The 15,262-nt window shown below is 39.2% G+C and overlaps 1 protein-coding gene across 5 annotated transcripts in view; it reads left to right on the top strand.

Moving 5' to 3' along the window:
* BPTF (bromodomain PHD finger transcription factor) overlaps nt 1-15,262 on the top strand; it is a 100,779-nt gene that overhangs the window by 60,512 nt on the left and 25,005 nt on the right. For all 5 annotated transcript variants that reach the window (XM_054975891.1, XM_054975889.1, XM_054975888.1 and 2 more), the window contains 9 exons: nt 1,924-2,059; nt 2,834-3,085; nt 3,820-6,199; nt 7,312-7,436; nt 8,778-8,906; nt 8,997-9,147; nt 10,585-10,708; nt 12,691-12,943; nt 14,155-14,316. In XM_054975891.1, coding sequence (XP_054831866.1) covers nt 1,924-2,059; nt 2,834-3,085; nt 3,820-6,199; nt 7,312-7,436; nt 8,778-8,906; nt 8,997-9,147; nt 10,585-10,708; nt 12,691-12,943; nt 14,155-14,316 — 3,712 coding nt within the window. The remainder of the gene's footprint in view (nt 1-1,923; nt 2,060-2,833; nt 3,086-3,819; nt 6,200-7,311; nt 7,437-8,777; nt 8,907-8,996; nt 9,148-10,584; nt 10,709-12,690; nt 12,944-14,154; nt 14,317-15,262) is intronic.

Raw genomic sequence — 15,262 nt, 5'->3', positions numbered from 1 at the left:
AACAAAAGTTCTCATTTTGCTCAGATGAAGCATCATGTTAGAAAATGCTATTTAATCCTATAATAACTGTCAGGGTTTTTTTGGGGTATGTTTATGCTAAAGTGTCAGAAATATGTTTCTGTGGACTTCAGCTATTTTTTGCTTCCTTTTGCCCATCTAGTGCAGTTTTCCTTATTTTTTTCCAAGTCCCTTCTCTTATTATCTCATGCCATTTTAGTTGTAAGCCTGCCAGTAGGGACATGTATATTTTATTTGTGTATAGGACCTGTATATTAAGGTGTTTTTAGAAATAATACATAAATGATGCTGATCTTTGGCAGCATGAATAAGTCAATCCCTAGTGGCTCATAACTTTAAATTATGAAAGTTGTAGCATCTAGTGATGGAAGAGGCAATTTGAATTAATTTTAAATGTGTCTGTTCAGGCAGTTTACATGTATAAGCCTTTTAATTTAATGGCCTTAGAGCTTTGCAATACTTCAAGCTGCTCTATAAGGATACAGTCAAAAGCCACAATATGCATTGGAGCATTGTTTTATTTTACCACTGTAGCAATTCTGGCTGTTGGAGATGGGCTACAGTTCAATATTTTTTTTTCAAAAAAGATTGTCTTTTTGACTGTGGAATGAAGAAAAGGAAACCAGTAGCTCAGTCAAAACACTATCCCAAAACATAGCTTGAAGTGTTCTTACCTCAGAACATGGAACAAAAGTACAGTGGATAACTCATGGTTTAGAACTTCCTGTTTAATTTTTGTTCCAGGGCAAGCAGACTTCAGATAAAGAGTGATATTTGTAACTAGGTGTGTGCGATTTGGGTTTCTGATTCGGGAAAAATACCCAAATCAGACCTAATTCACAAAGATTCAAGATTTCCGAATCGGCCCCAGCATGCCAGGCCCGTTCCGGAATTCCGAATCAAAGCTTCCCGAAGTGATTTGTATTGCTTTGCGAAGCTTCAGGTCAAAGAGTTCAAATGACTTTTTCCATGCCGTTGCACAACAGCAGGAAATGGGCATTTAAACTCCAGCGTCAGCTGCTTGGCAAGGACTTCCCCACCAGACAGCTGAGCCAAGCCACTGGGGTTTAAATGCCCCTTTCTGTCCTGCTGCCTCATCCATCCGATGGAGGGGAGATGAGGGAATTCCTCCATCTCCGCAGCGTCAGGTGAATGAGTGGCAGCGCAGCAAGTTTAAACTTGCTGGGCCACCGCTTTCTCCTTCACCCAATGAAGGGGAGATGGAGGAATTTCGCTGTCTCCCCTCAATAGATTGAAAGAGGCAGCAGCGGCTGCAGCAAGTTTCAGCTAGCTGGGTTGCTGCTTTCTCCTTCACCCTATGGAGGGGAGATGGAGGAATTTCCCCATCTTCCCTCCATTGGGTGAAGGAGGCAGGGGCGGCCACAGCAAGTTTAAACTTGCTGCGCTGCTGTTTATTCACCTGATGCTGGCTAGACAGGGGGATCTCCCCCGTCTCTCTGGCATCGGGTGAAGAGGAGGCAGTGGCGAGGCAGTGGCGGCAGGACAAGTTTAAACTTGCCACACTCAACTGTTTTTAAACTGATTTGCAAATGGTTTTATATGTTCTGGTCACAGACTGTAATAATAAACTTGACTTGACTTAACTAAACTTGCCACTCCGCTGCTCACTGATCCATTGCCAGGAAGATGGGGGAATTCTCTCCTCTTCCCAGCATCAGGTGAAGAGGAACCTGCAGGGGACAGGGAAGCTTCCATGTGCTCCGAATCTTTACGGAGCATATCGAAACGGGCCGATAAGCAATTTCCAGCGGCTCGTCACTTTGGAAATGGCTTATTTCTGACTCTTTTTCCCGCTTCATAAATTACGAAGCGGGAAAACTGAATCAGTCTTTTATTACTTTTCAAGTAAACTTATTGAAAAATCAATTTCTATACTGTTAACAGGTTTGGAAACAAAAAGGAGAAGAATATAGAGTAACAGGATATGGTGGATGGATCTGGATTAGTAAAACACATGTTCATAGATTTGTACCCAGATTACCTGGAAATACTAACGTTAGTTACAGGAAATCACTACCAAGTAAGTATAAGAAATCTTTATATCAAATAGAATTTACTGCCATGTTCAGCTGACTCCATCAAAAACACACCTATTCAACACTATTTTTTCCCAAATCCTTCTGTAATTTATCAATCACTTTCTTTCTATGCAAATACTTCAGAAGATTTAGAATTTATGGTATGATGTTGGATTTATAGATACGTATTTCATTAGTTTCTAGGAAATATGCTGTATGATATAATTTTAATACAGCATTTTGTATGAATTCACAAAGTGATATAATTGCTTGTCCTTGATGGGTTGGGATCCAGAGGACCATTTGCGGGATGGATCTCACCTTCATTTTGCTGTAGCCCCTTGGCCCTGAAAAGCTGGCTCTGATGGTCAGAAAACATCAAAAATAGCATGAGAGGTAGAGTGGGGGAGTGCTGCAAAAAGAGGAAATCAAACGGCACCCCTCTTTTGTGTAGGTGGCGTTGGGTCTGACCCATAGTCTTCACTTTTATTTGAATAAATAAAAGGCACCTGCTTGCTTTTACTTAGACTGTGGGCAGTGATGATTGAGAAGAGCTGGTTAGTGTGTCTCCTGATTAGTCTCAGTACCTGAAATCATTGGTTCCCATGGGTGCTCAAATACATATTCTTCCGCTTCACTCAGCATTCTGAGTTCTGGATACTTGAAGGTGTTGCCGTTTTTACATTTTAATTAGTAGTTACTTTTCTGAATTACTGGGATTAAGTTGAGAAGCAATTTTATGTTACTCCCTTTTAAAATATGTAATTTCATATCAGCAAAAAGGGATGAAACCATCTCAGAAAAACAACGTGAAATGGATAAGAGAAAAAACCCAGCAAAAGTAAAAATAGAGTCTGGCTCATTGAAAGATAAAATAAAAAATTTCCGTGAGCCACAGAAGAAGGACCAAAAAGAAGGTGAAAATTCAGAGACCACTAAGAGAGGGCGAACAAAGGAAGAAAGCGACATGAAAGAAGAAAAGGCTGAACTTGACAAACATTTGGAAAAATCAGATCATGCAAAAGAAGGTAATAGATGCATTAATCATTTGGTATGTGGTTCTGTATTTAGGTTTCCATATATTGCTAGGCAGAATCAAACAGTCTAGGAAAACAAGTATATCTAAGTGCCACTGATTCTATTAATGTTACTTAAATGCAGTTACTTAGCCTGGTGAAATCAGTGGGATTAGAATGGAGTAACTCTGCATAGGATTACACAGCTACACACACGTCACATTGATTCTAATATTCCCCTTCATATGATTTCTCAAGGTTTCAGTATGCATGCTATTGCTAATATTGCGATCAGCGTAATGGATCACCCAATTTTTTGCAGTTGTTTGAAGTTCATATACAAAAATATGTGATTGTCCATTTAGGTCCACAATATAGATCAGTTTAGGAGAGAGAGGGAGAGAGATCCCTGTGGTGCAGAGTTGTAAGCTGCAGTACTGCAGCCCAAGCTCTGCTCACAACCTGAGTTCAATCCTAGCAGAAGCTGGGTTCAGGTAGCCAGCTCAAGGTTGACTCAGCCTTCCATCCTTCCGAGGTTGGTAAAATGAGTATCCAGTTTCCTGGGGGTAAAGTGTAGATGACTGGGGAAGGCAACGGCAAACCACCCTGTAAGAAAAAGTCTGCCAAGAAAACGTCATGATGCGACGTCCCCCCATGGGTCAGTAATGACTTGGTGCTTGCACCTTTACCTTTATATGTATATTCATTACCAGATGGTTGACTGATTAAAAATAATTTCTTTGCAGTGGAGAAAGACATCGAAGAAAATGATAAAGATATCAAGGAGGAACCTATGGAAGTAGATGAAGCAAAAATGGATACCTCTACAAAATATGAAGAAAGCCCCATCAATGCAGATTTAATAAATGTCAGTGAGGGTTTTCACTTAAGAACTTGTTATAAAAGGAAAGTAAAAACATCAAAATTAGATGGGCTACTTGAAAGGAGAGTGAAACAGTTTACACTGGAGGAAAAACAGCGACTAGAAAGAATAAAGCTTAAAACTAGCACCAAGTCTTCAGGTTGTGAATCTCCAAGTCCACAAAAAAATGCAGATGACCTACAGATAACTAAGGCAGCAGATGAAAAACAGATGGATTTAACTTCCCCAAACAGAACCCGTATTTCAGGTACAGATTCAACTGAAGATCTAGTTCAGGACCACTTGTCATCTAGCAGTCTCCATGTTACCAAACCCAGTGAATCAGTGCAATCTTTGCAGTGTTTGAATAGACTATTAGAGGGAGAAACAGGCGTACCCTCAGTTCAGTGCCCCGATACTCAACATTCAGTAGCAAAGGATACTAATGAAAATCAGTCTGAACCCATGGATACAGATAAAATTCAACCACATAGTAAGGAGATAGAGATTGATAACTCCACCATGAAGGATGCTAAACCAGTAGAAAGCAAAGAAGATAACGAGTATGGCATCTTAAAAGACATTGCAAAATGCTCAGAACAAATAAATGCAAGAGAAACTCAGTATGAAAATGTTCAGCCAGTGGCGACTGAAAGCATTTGCAAAGGAGATGCTGTATCTTCAACTAAGGAAGGACCTGAACCTTTAAAATCTGAAAAGCAAGGCTGTGATTCTATGGAAACCTCCAATTTAGAAGATCATTCTGAGGTGGTATCCCTACAAACAAATGATGTAAAAGAGGGTACTCAGGAAAATAATGAAGATGCACCTAAAAACAAAATTGTGTTGAATCAAAAACAAACTCCGGGAAACCTAAAGCCACTACACACTGAACTCATTTCAGAAGAGTCGTATGAGGCCCAAATTCCAGACATGATTGGAGCAAATATTATCGATGAGGTAGTGAAATCTAAAATAGCTGAAACAAATGGGGAAAAGCAAGACCAGGAAAAGTTTCTCCCACCGAGTTCCATAAACAGATGCTTTGATCAGTTAAAATGCATTGCTGACAAAAATAATAATAAAAACGGAGAATTAGATACAGGAACAGAAAAAGAAAAATCGGCAACGTTTCGAATAAATGGGAAAGATGCTGATTTTAAAATACTGTCTAATGATGAATGCTTAAAAAGAGAATCAGTTGCACAAACTGAGAGTAATATTGATTCTAAAGTCAATAATATTAATAAAAGTAATCCTCTAATGAAACCATTGTCTTCTAATGAACCTGTAAAACCATTTATGAATGGTGATATTGCTATGGAAGATACAGATGAAAAAAATAGTTCATGTGTACAGAATGCTATGGATTTGGGTGGTGATTCTAGAGGGAACGTCCCGCCTCAAGATAATGCATCCCAGCTTGCTCAAAACATGGGAAAGAAGCAACATTCTCCAGAAAGACTGAGTCCTGTTGATAACATACCCATGCCAGCCTTACAGCCTTGTAATGAGAACAATATATATAGTGAAACAGAAAGCACAGAAATTGAACCTTCTTGTGTCAAGAAAGATGCCCTGTCACCTATAATTTCTGGTGAGGAATCCAGCTTGAGTAATGACTTTGCTGATCAAAATGGACTACAGACTTTTAGCAAAGTAGAAAACATCAATGGAGAAAACGCAGTAAAGGCGATTTTTACGGAAGTGACCACCACATCAACTGTTTCTACTGAATCTAAAACTATTTATAAAGTATCAGAACTGTCTGCCACCAAGGACAAGAAAGAAAGTGTGGTGTCGTCCTCTGAAAACTGTTCCATATCCACTGTAACTACCACCACCACAACCACTGTAACAAAGCTTACCACTCCTCCTGCAGACAGCGAGGTTGATGTGATTTCAGTAAAGGAACAGAGCAAAACTGTGGTTACAACAACAGTAACCGATTCTTTGACTACTCCAGGAGGAACATTGGTGACTTCTATGACAGTCAGCAAGGAATATTCCACAAGAGACAAAGTGAAACTGATGAAATTTTCGAGACCGAAAAAGACGCGTTCCGGAACGGCCTTGCCATCTTATAGGAAGTTCGTTACCAAAAGCAGCAAGAAGAGCATATTTGTGTTGCCCAATGATGATCTAAAGAAGCTGGCGAGAAGAGGAGGGATCAGAGAGGTTCCCTGTTTCAACTACACGGCAAAACCTGCTTTGGATATTTGGCCATATCCATCCCCAAGACCAACTTTCGGTATCACCTGGAGGTATGTGTTAATGACTCCCTTAAAAAGTAAAGTAACTTTAGAGGGAGAGGGCTTCAGTTCATAAGTCATAGTGGTATAAATATTCTAGCATGAAAATACCAGTTGTCGTCTGTTTTTTAAATCTTAAACCTGAATTATTTTGTTTCATAAAGGCTTGAACTCTATTTACAGCATTCTTTTTCCAGTTCTGTTCATGCAGGAACGCGCCTAGCTCCTGTACTGTGATTAGTATATACTCTAATTAGAGCACTTGAGTAGAAGTGGAGGTGGAGCGGGGGAAGGGCATACTGCCATAGTGGCCTGTGAACAGCTACCAGTTTCTTGCATCTTCCGTACATGCTGGTGGGCAGGTTGTACACCGATTCAAATGAGATGCTAAACACCTCCCTAGGGAACTAGCCTAAAAATCTGACCTTATTTGATGGGAGCCAGTTAAAATTTTGTGTAGCTCCTGTAAAATATAGCTTCTGTTGTTTCTTACCTAAACAGAAAACTTTTCATAAGATGTTATTAAATAAGGGTTTTTTTTTGTCAATATTCAATGAAAGAGTTTTCCAGAATTAATTGTTACGAGTCCTGTTCTAAAAATAAGTAATGCTGGTTTTTGGTAGTGTTTTGCTAACATTAGAAAACTCATATTCTAAGGTTACAATTTCTTTCTTAGAGACTCTTGCTTTCTTATACACCGTTGATTCAGTTAGGTAGGAACTTACCTCTTTGTAACAAGCAAGAATATCACAGCATCCATGGAGCACACATTATTATTTATATCATTATTTCAGATTACCAAGTACAACTGTTTATAGTCATCATAAGAAAACAGTTTCATACAGGGGCATAGAAAGACACTGTTTACATCCCTGTAGGAAGATATGATGTATGAAGTGATTACCAGTTCAAGAAATGCTCATTATTGCTAATAAACTTGTATTTAGGTAGCCAGGGTGAACATGAGTGCCACTGAAAAGATATGTATGAAGAGATACCATATAGAACTGCGATACTGTATATAACTCTATGGAAAATAACAACCAGACTTCTGGTATTTTGAGCTATGTAATTTATGACAGCAGAAGTGTGCAGTATTGGATTTCCTTTACAAATTTCTCTAGATACCGGCTTCAAACCGTAAAGTCATTGGCAGGGGTGAGCCTAATGCTGCGGTTACTGTGGGCATGTCTAAGATGGGATGATATGGCTGCCAAACCCCCACCGGGTGGAGGAACTACACGTACAGGTAGTCTTTTAAAAGAACGCTTGTTATTGTTCATTTACAAGATCATCAGCAATACTTAAATAAGATGCATTCAGAACTTGCAAACATACTCCCTGAACTTCAGTTTGATCAAGTGAGAGTCTGTTTTTATAAATACTTTTTTTTAAGGAATGTTTGTATTTATGGATGCTACCCCATACTTGGAATAAGTCTGTCATTTTGGACCAGGTTGGTTATTGCCATCACTAGAACAAGTCTTTTACATTCAGTTTTTGTTTGGTTGTAGGGCATACGTTATTTCTTTCAAGGACCCTTTTCGGCTAACCTCACCATGTACAGTAGGCTGCATGATAGCAGAGCACTTAAGCAGTGTCTCTTAACTCAGAAGTTCAGAGAACTTTTCATGCCTGCAAGCCGAAATTCTGTGTCTTAAACAGGAAAATATTTACTTAGGAGAACCAGGGAACGGCTAAACCAGCCTGGGTCTCATCAGTGCCTGGACAGGAGATCTTCTGGGAACCTCATATGTACCATATTAAGTTCCATGATGATGGGATATAAAGATAATAAATAAATAATAATATTCAGAAACACCTGATACTTTTTTAAAATTACATGGGCTCTGGGTTCCATTACATGGAACAGGGAATCCAGCGTACAATTACAAGGTGTTTGCATTTTAGCCCATTGGTCTCACCTCTTTCACGAGATTTTATGTGCTCTCACTCAAGAATGAACTTCCTCTGTCAGCAGATAACTCCCATCTTTGGTTGTGTTTCCACTTTGTAAGCCGTAACTGCCAAAAATAAACCGGTCGCTCTGTTTGGTATGGAAACATCTTAGCCATGTAACTGGCTCCATACCTGTGAATTGCTAACCTACATTAATACAAAAAGTGAATGAATTTAAGCTACTACAGGTGTTGATGACAATGTTAGTCATTTAGCTGGTAAACAACATCAGCCATATTTATATGTATTACTGCAGTCCATAACTTGAGAGTGAGATACTGAGTGACAGATAGCATCTTATAGAATGCACAACTGATTAAAATGTCACCCTCATTTTAATTATAATCCTAATTAATTGAAGTTATCTCTGTAGCACTGAAGATGACCTTGTGATTAAAGACTGATAATATGTTATTTGCTAGTAGTTTAGTTTTGAATTATAGCGCTTTAGGCCGTTTAAAATTAATACTGAGGTGTTTTTTTTTAAGTGTCCCCCAAATCTTTGTTGTTTTTTTTACTAAAACTCAGATCATTCAAACCAAGTTACTTTAGAGTAAGTTGTCCAAACTTTTTTGATGAGATTTTTTTAAAAATTAAACTTACGAATAAATAATAATTGAAATTGTTGTAGAAACATCAGAAACAGAAATTACAACAACTGAAATAATCAAGCGGAGAGACGTTGGACCCTATGGAATTCGATCAGAATATTGTATACGGAAAATTATTTGTCCTATCGGTGTTCCAGAGGCCCCCAAAGGTAAATTTGTCTTAAATTACTCATAGGGGACTGTGAATACACAGGGAGATGTTATTAATATTTCAGCTGAAAATTTATGTTTTTCTAAAGAAACTCCTACGCCTCAAAGGAAGGGTCTTCGATCCAGTGCACTGAGGCCTAAGAGGCCAGAAACTCCGAAGCAAACAGGCCCCGTTATAATTGAAACCTGGATAGCAGAGGAGGAATTGGAACTTTGGGAGATCAAAGCATTTGCTGAAAGGTAAACTGACCAAACTTATTATTTATTTCTTTTTTATTCAAGCCGGGTTTAGATCTTTGCAAATTTGCATTTATATACCCTATTGCAGGGCTTTTTTTCAGCAGGAACGCGGGGGAACGGAGTTCCGGAACCTCTAGAAAATGGTCACATGGCTGGTGGCCCCGCCCCCTGATCTCCAGACAGAGGGGAGTTGAGATTGCCCTCCGCATCGCTCGGCGGCGCGGAGAGCAATCTCAACTCCCTTCTGTCTGGAGATCAGGGGGCGGGGCCACCAGCCATGTGACCATTTTCTCCGAGGGCAACCCATTGAGTTCCACCACCTCTTTTCCCAGAAAAAAAGCCCTGCCCTATTGCATTGTTTATTGAAATGCCCTTGAAATGGACTGTACTGACTCAACACTGTGTAATCCACCTTGAGTCTTAATGAGAAAGGCAGACTGTAAATAATGTAAATACATAAAATGAAAGCAGTTACTGAGTTCATATTTCACATATTAAGCTGGAAAAAAACAGGCAAAAACTCTAGAAAGCACTTAACCCATTAAATAGATGTTCCTCTTCTCTAAATCACTTTAATATGATAATATACTAGAGAACTCAATCCAGATGGCTAATACCAGGTAGTGGGTTCAATCCTATGAATCTGTGTCACTAAAAGCTGAACTTTCCTTCAGTGGAACATGCCCCTTCCATTGGAACGAGACTTCTTGCGCCAGAAGAAAGCCCTGCCATTAACGGAATTGATTTATAGATAATCTGCTCCCACTTAACTTTCCAAACTTTGGTTTCTGTGCCTCCTTCTCTTTATCCTATCATCCCCGCAGGATCCTATGTCCTTGTTCCTGTGATTTTCCCACTGTATTTTATCATGATCCACTCCAGGCATCCTTCATCCATCTTAACTTCATTCTTGCCTGTGAGTCCAGTACTTACTTGGTTCTTATCAAAACACCATTTATCTGGGCCTTCCTCCCATCTCAGTTTCCCTAGTTTGGTTTCTTACACAGTTTTGTCTAACTATAGTACTTTTTCTTTGAAGTTTTAGGCCCAAACTACTTGACTGCGATTTTTTTTGTCATCAAAGCTGTGCTGTTTGTAGAGATTCTGTTTTGCTAAAATATTGAATCTTGGCAAGTTAGAATGTTTAGCAACTGAACCGGTGGGGGACACACGCGCGCACACACACACACAAGTGATTTAAACAGGCAACAGAGACATTGAAATGCTTGTCAAGTTGCTAAGTTAATTGTGAAAATTTCCACAAATACTTCATTCTAAAGAATAATCTTAAAAGTAAAGCATGCTATCACTGGAAAAAATGTTTTGCAACATACCAGCAATGTAGGAAATTGGTTCATAATTAGCATTGTTTAAAATACTTGTTTTGTAATTAGTTTATAATGTTCAATACTAATTTTCCATTTGTCTCTTTGGCAGAGTGGAGAAGGAAAAGGCACAAGCAGTTGAGCAACAGGCTAAGGTTAGTGAACAGAAGAAGGCTGAGGAATTCAAGGCCCAAATGGAGGCTCAACTAAAACAACAGCGATTGGCTGCCCAGCAGGTGGGGTGGCCTCTTAGTCCCGCCTGTTGAAGTTTGCATTCTTCCCATTTGTCCATCATAAAATCAACATTGAAGTGTCTCCCTCTAACACAGAATTGCTTAACATTTTAATATAATTAAAAACATCCATATTCCTGATGGGAAACGACACTATTTTATTAAATTTTGTAATTTGTTGTGCTTTCTATAACAAGTGTTTTATCATATTGATCACTCTTTTCTCTTGGTATTGAGCTCCTTCTAAATTGTACTGCAGAAGTTGCCAGGTTCTTAATTTTCTTAGGCGAGATTAAAGTAATTTTTGGCAAGTGTGGAACTAATGATGCTTCCATGTTGGAATGGAAATGTAATTCTTCCTTTGATATGTGTCTAATATATATCTGGCTGCAAACTCATTCAGGTCACTGTGATGCATGCGTGAGAGTTTCAATTGTCTTTGTTTAACCAGTCAGAAACTCCTTTTCTAGAGTTCTTTCACATCTCCCTTTTTCAACCCGTTCAGCACTGTTTGTGAATCTAAACATCCAGTAAAACGCCATTCCAGTTAAAAAAATCCATTCCCTAGTACTTCCATTCCCTAGTAGCCATTTAAATCAAATTACTGTTTATCCATTATTGTATAACAATATAGAAATACTACCATGCACTCGAACCATGATTGTGGCTAAAGTGTTAGCCATATTGGGAATGAATTAATACTATTTCAGATTTGTAATCTTCGTCAAGTTGATCTACATAATCAGGTTAGTCATGTTAGCATTTAGTATTTATAACCACCTCTCTGCAAAAAGTTGCCTAAAGTGATTGATTGTACAGTAAAATGAAAATCTACTATTCTGTGTAACAGGTGTCTAAAAAGTAATGTTATCTTACATGTAGAGGATTTGTGGCTATGAGCAGAACTCAACCCTTACCCCATAAACCCATAGAAAATAGTTAAATAATAGACGGGATCCAGAGAGAGCCCTTGTGCCATTCCAGAGGGCCCTGTGAGTCTCTTTTCAGGGATCACAAGGAACCACCGCAAGAACAATATATGGAAAAGCTCCACTTGGTTTTCTCTGCATCACACCCAATAGCACTAAGCATTTGTATTTATTCTTGGGAGTTATCAAAGGACTTCACATATATTATGTTGTAACTCTAAGGTAGGTCAGTGTTAATATCCCTGTATTGGAGATGATGGCCTGAAGCTGCGAAGAAGAATGACTTGCCTGAGGCCACCTAGTCTGTTCGTAGCAGAGAAGTGGCTTTAAAGTGGAGTCTTTGCAGTTTGTTTCTTAGCCTCTACAGCAGTTCCGATGTGTTCAGTGAATTATCATACGGTTCAAATATAGCAGCAAACCATGGTTTGTCTCTACACGAATGAGCTTTGAAGGAGCTTCAGGCTTGCTCTTGTAATCCTGCTCTCCTGTCCCATCCTACAGGGGCAAAGTAAGTTGTTTTAAATAATGTTGATTCCGAATCTTGGTTTGCCGCATAAATCAGACTTTGACAGTGTAGCTTGTTGGGAAAGCAGAAGTAATTGACTACTTGTTCATGCATTAAAAAGTGGGGGGAGAGGGGGCCAGAGCTTGCACAAACAATTCTGCGGACCCTACAAAACTCATAGGTATACAAGTGATTAATTGTTTGCCATGATGTCTGGACTATGCTGTTGTGTGTAGCAAAATCATTGAAGAGTTTAGTGCTTTTAGAACCTTCAGATTTCTAGCAGTTACGTTGACATTATATATATTTTTAAAACTCTCATTTATAACGAACATAATTGTCACACAAGCCATGTACTGTGTTACTTGATGATCTTATACATGTTTATTCTGAAGCAAATCCCACTGTTCAGAGAGACATGATTCCATGTAAGCATGCATAGAGAATGAAACCTTAGAGTACTTCACCTTGCCATGAGCGAGAGAGCTGGTATTGGTCAGTTTGCTAGTGCTGGCTGTTCCTCATTTTACTCCTGTGTTTATCTCTTCTAGAAGCGAATGGAACAGCAGAAGCAGTTGCCTGCTGTGTGTGGGGCTGCTGCAGCTACCACAACTAGCAGTGCTTCAACAACAGTCTCTGCTCCTCAGAAAGTTGTGGTAGGCCCGTTACCACGCCCTGTTTCTAGTGGAGCCAAAGTAGTCCTGGCTACTAAAGTGGGATCTCCGGCAACAGTTACATTCCAACAGAACAAGAACTTCCATCAAACTTTTGCTACCTGGGTTAAACAAGGCCAGTCTTCAACAGGTATGTGATTGCTTTAAAAGCCCTCAGGCTTATATACTTAGCAGTGTATTTTTATTTATAATATTGGGCCTTGTTCATGTTGTTGGTGGCCTCAGGCAAAGGCATGTAGGAGCCCCCTGTTAGGTTTACAGCTGAGAAGTGCTGGTATGGAGATTCCTTTCGTATAAGCTGACCTCACCACGTGCATCACATAGGGCTTCTTCAGTCATACAGATCATTGTGGTAAGTTTGCCCTTAGAGTTGTGCCAATCATGCATGCAGAATATTTGCATGAAATGCTCCAGATCTTTTGAGCCTAGCATTGGCTACTCATGTCACTGAAGATGCTTTCATGAGAACTACAGGGTATGTTAACTGGATGGGGGCGGTGTTAAGACACACACACACTGCTTATAATATAATGAAAATTGACTTACTGAATTAGACCATGATAATTGGCTGGACCCAGATTAAGTTTTCTCAGTGGAACACCCCTATCTTTCCTACAGCCCACTGATCTCCCTGAAATGCTTCTCCTGGGGTACTGGAGACCTTCGAGAATAGCTTGAGAAGTGAGTCTAGGGTCTGTAGAGGGAAGAGAAAAATTATGGAAATTACCCCACCCCTTCCATTTGCAGAAAATTTAGTCTGGATCCAACCCTCTTTCTCAAGGAAATGCCCTAATAACTAAGTAATGAATGGATGTGTGACCAACAACTGCTGCTCAAAAGGTTGTACTACCTCTGAAAATGGAGGATCCTGTTATGGCTAACAAGTCTGAACCTTTCATTCATGAGGGATATCTGTTTTAGGTCAGTGAACATCGCCACATCTTGTAGCTTTATATTTCCTAATTAGGCGTATGTTTTGTGAAGTAGGGCTTCCTCTTGTCTGTCCTAGAAATTTTCACTGGATTAACTGGAATTATGCTACATATAAGAAAGAAGAGTTCTTTGTTCACCCTCTCAGTTGTTAATCTTGTTCCCAGTCCCATTTTCTTCTGCAATCTAAGAGTCTAGTTTACTTAGCATTACTTTGTAGGGAAGATTTATTCAGAATACATAGAATACTAAAAGAATTTACTCAGCAGTTTTCTATAATAGCAGCATAATAGTTGCTGGCAGTGACCTCAGTTGAGAAAACTGAAATAAGGTGCACACAAGTAATCATTAAAAATATTCTATTACTTATTTGTTAGAAACAGAAGCTGACCACCATTTCTGTTTTATTAGCCACGAGTACTGCAGCTACATCGGCAACACCGATTTCCAGCAGCAGCCAGACTTTCCAGATTGCAAGCAGTCCGGTAACTATGGCTGGGAAAGTGATAACAAAGCTGCCTCTGCCTGCAAACAGCAAAATAGTTACTGTGAATGTTCCAGCCACTCAAGGAGGTAGGAGGGAAATGTTGTCAATAATGTGATTTTTTTGTTGATACTTTCCCAATAAAATTATCTCTTGAATTAATTAATTAATTTTAAAATGAGGAAGGGTGAGCGTTCAAACTGTTAGTTTCTCTAGTGGGAATTAGTTCTGATTTGATACGCATATCTATGATACCATCGTTCTGATCGTGGTCATTTTATGCAGTGTTATCTTTTACTTTATTACCTGTTGCCTTTGGAAATCTAATGGTTAAGGATGCTTTCCGTTTCTAATAAAAGAGTGGCTATAAACGTTTCTCAGTGTAAAGGAAAACTTGCCACAAATAAGGTCTTATGCTTTGATTGTGGACTAAAGTTGATTGTATTCTTATTTTGCTCCTTGATCAGAAGAAGTTGATTAGTGATTGGTACTGGTGGGACATTGGTATTTTCTTACCTGTGGATAAGAGGCCAAGGGGTTTTCCACAGGTTTTTTTTTATTGGTTCAGGCCCTGTATTGCTTTGATTTATCCCAATATATTCTGCATGCTTTTTTTTTTTTTGCCTTTTCACTTTGGATTTTTTGTTTCCCCCCAGTTTTTTTCTGGTTCCTTTGAGGCCACTTTTTCTGGAAGCCAGTTTTGAGTCAGTTTTTCCTTGCACATAATGTTTCTTTTGGTTTGGTTTGTCTCACCCACTCCCATCCACCTTGAACCCACTTTTCAATGCTTGGACGTTCGACATTGTCAAACCTCCCTTCCCCACCTTCCTCCCCCCACTCTTGTTTTTATCTTTTTTTCAAATGTCATTTTCATATTGCTGTATTAACCTACCATTGTACTGAGAGATGCAGCAGATTCTCTGAATTCTCAGCTTTCATTTTTTTAAAAAAGTAAGTCTCTAGCTCCTTCCATTGTAGAGGTATGCCTTTTTCCTTATGTTTCTACAAGGGAAGGGGCTAAAGACTTTTTAAAAA

This window comes from Eublepharis macularius, chromosome 4 (assembly GCF_028583425.1).
Source record: "Eublepharis macularius isolate TG4126 chromosome 4, MPM_Emac_v1.0, whole genome shotgun sequence".
Classification (NCBI taxonomy): domain Eukaryota; kingdom Metazoa; phylum Chordata; class Lepidosauria; order Squamata; family Eublepharidae; genus Eublepharis; species Eublepharis macularius.
The sequence above is the reverse complement of the archived record's forward strand: the minus strand, read 5'-3'. Positions and strand labels throughout refer to the sequence as shown.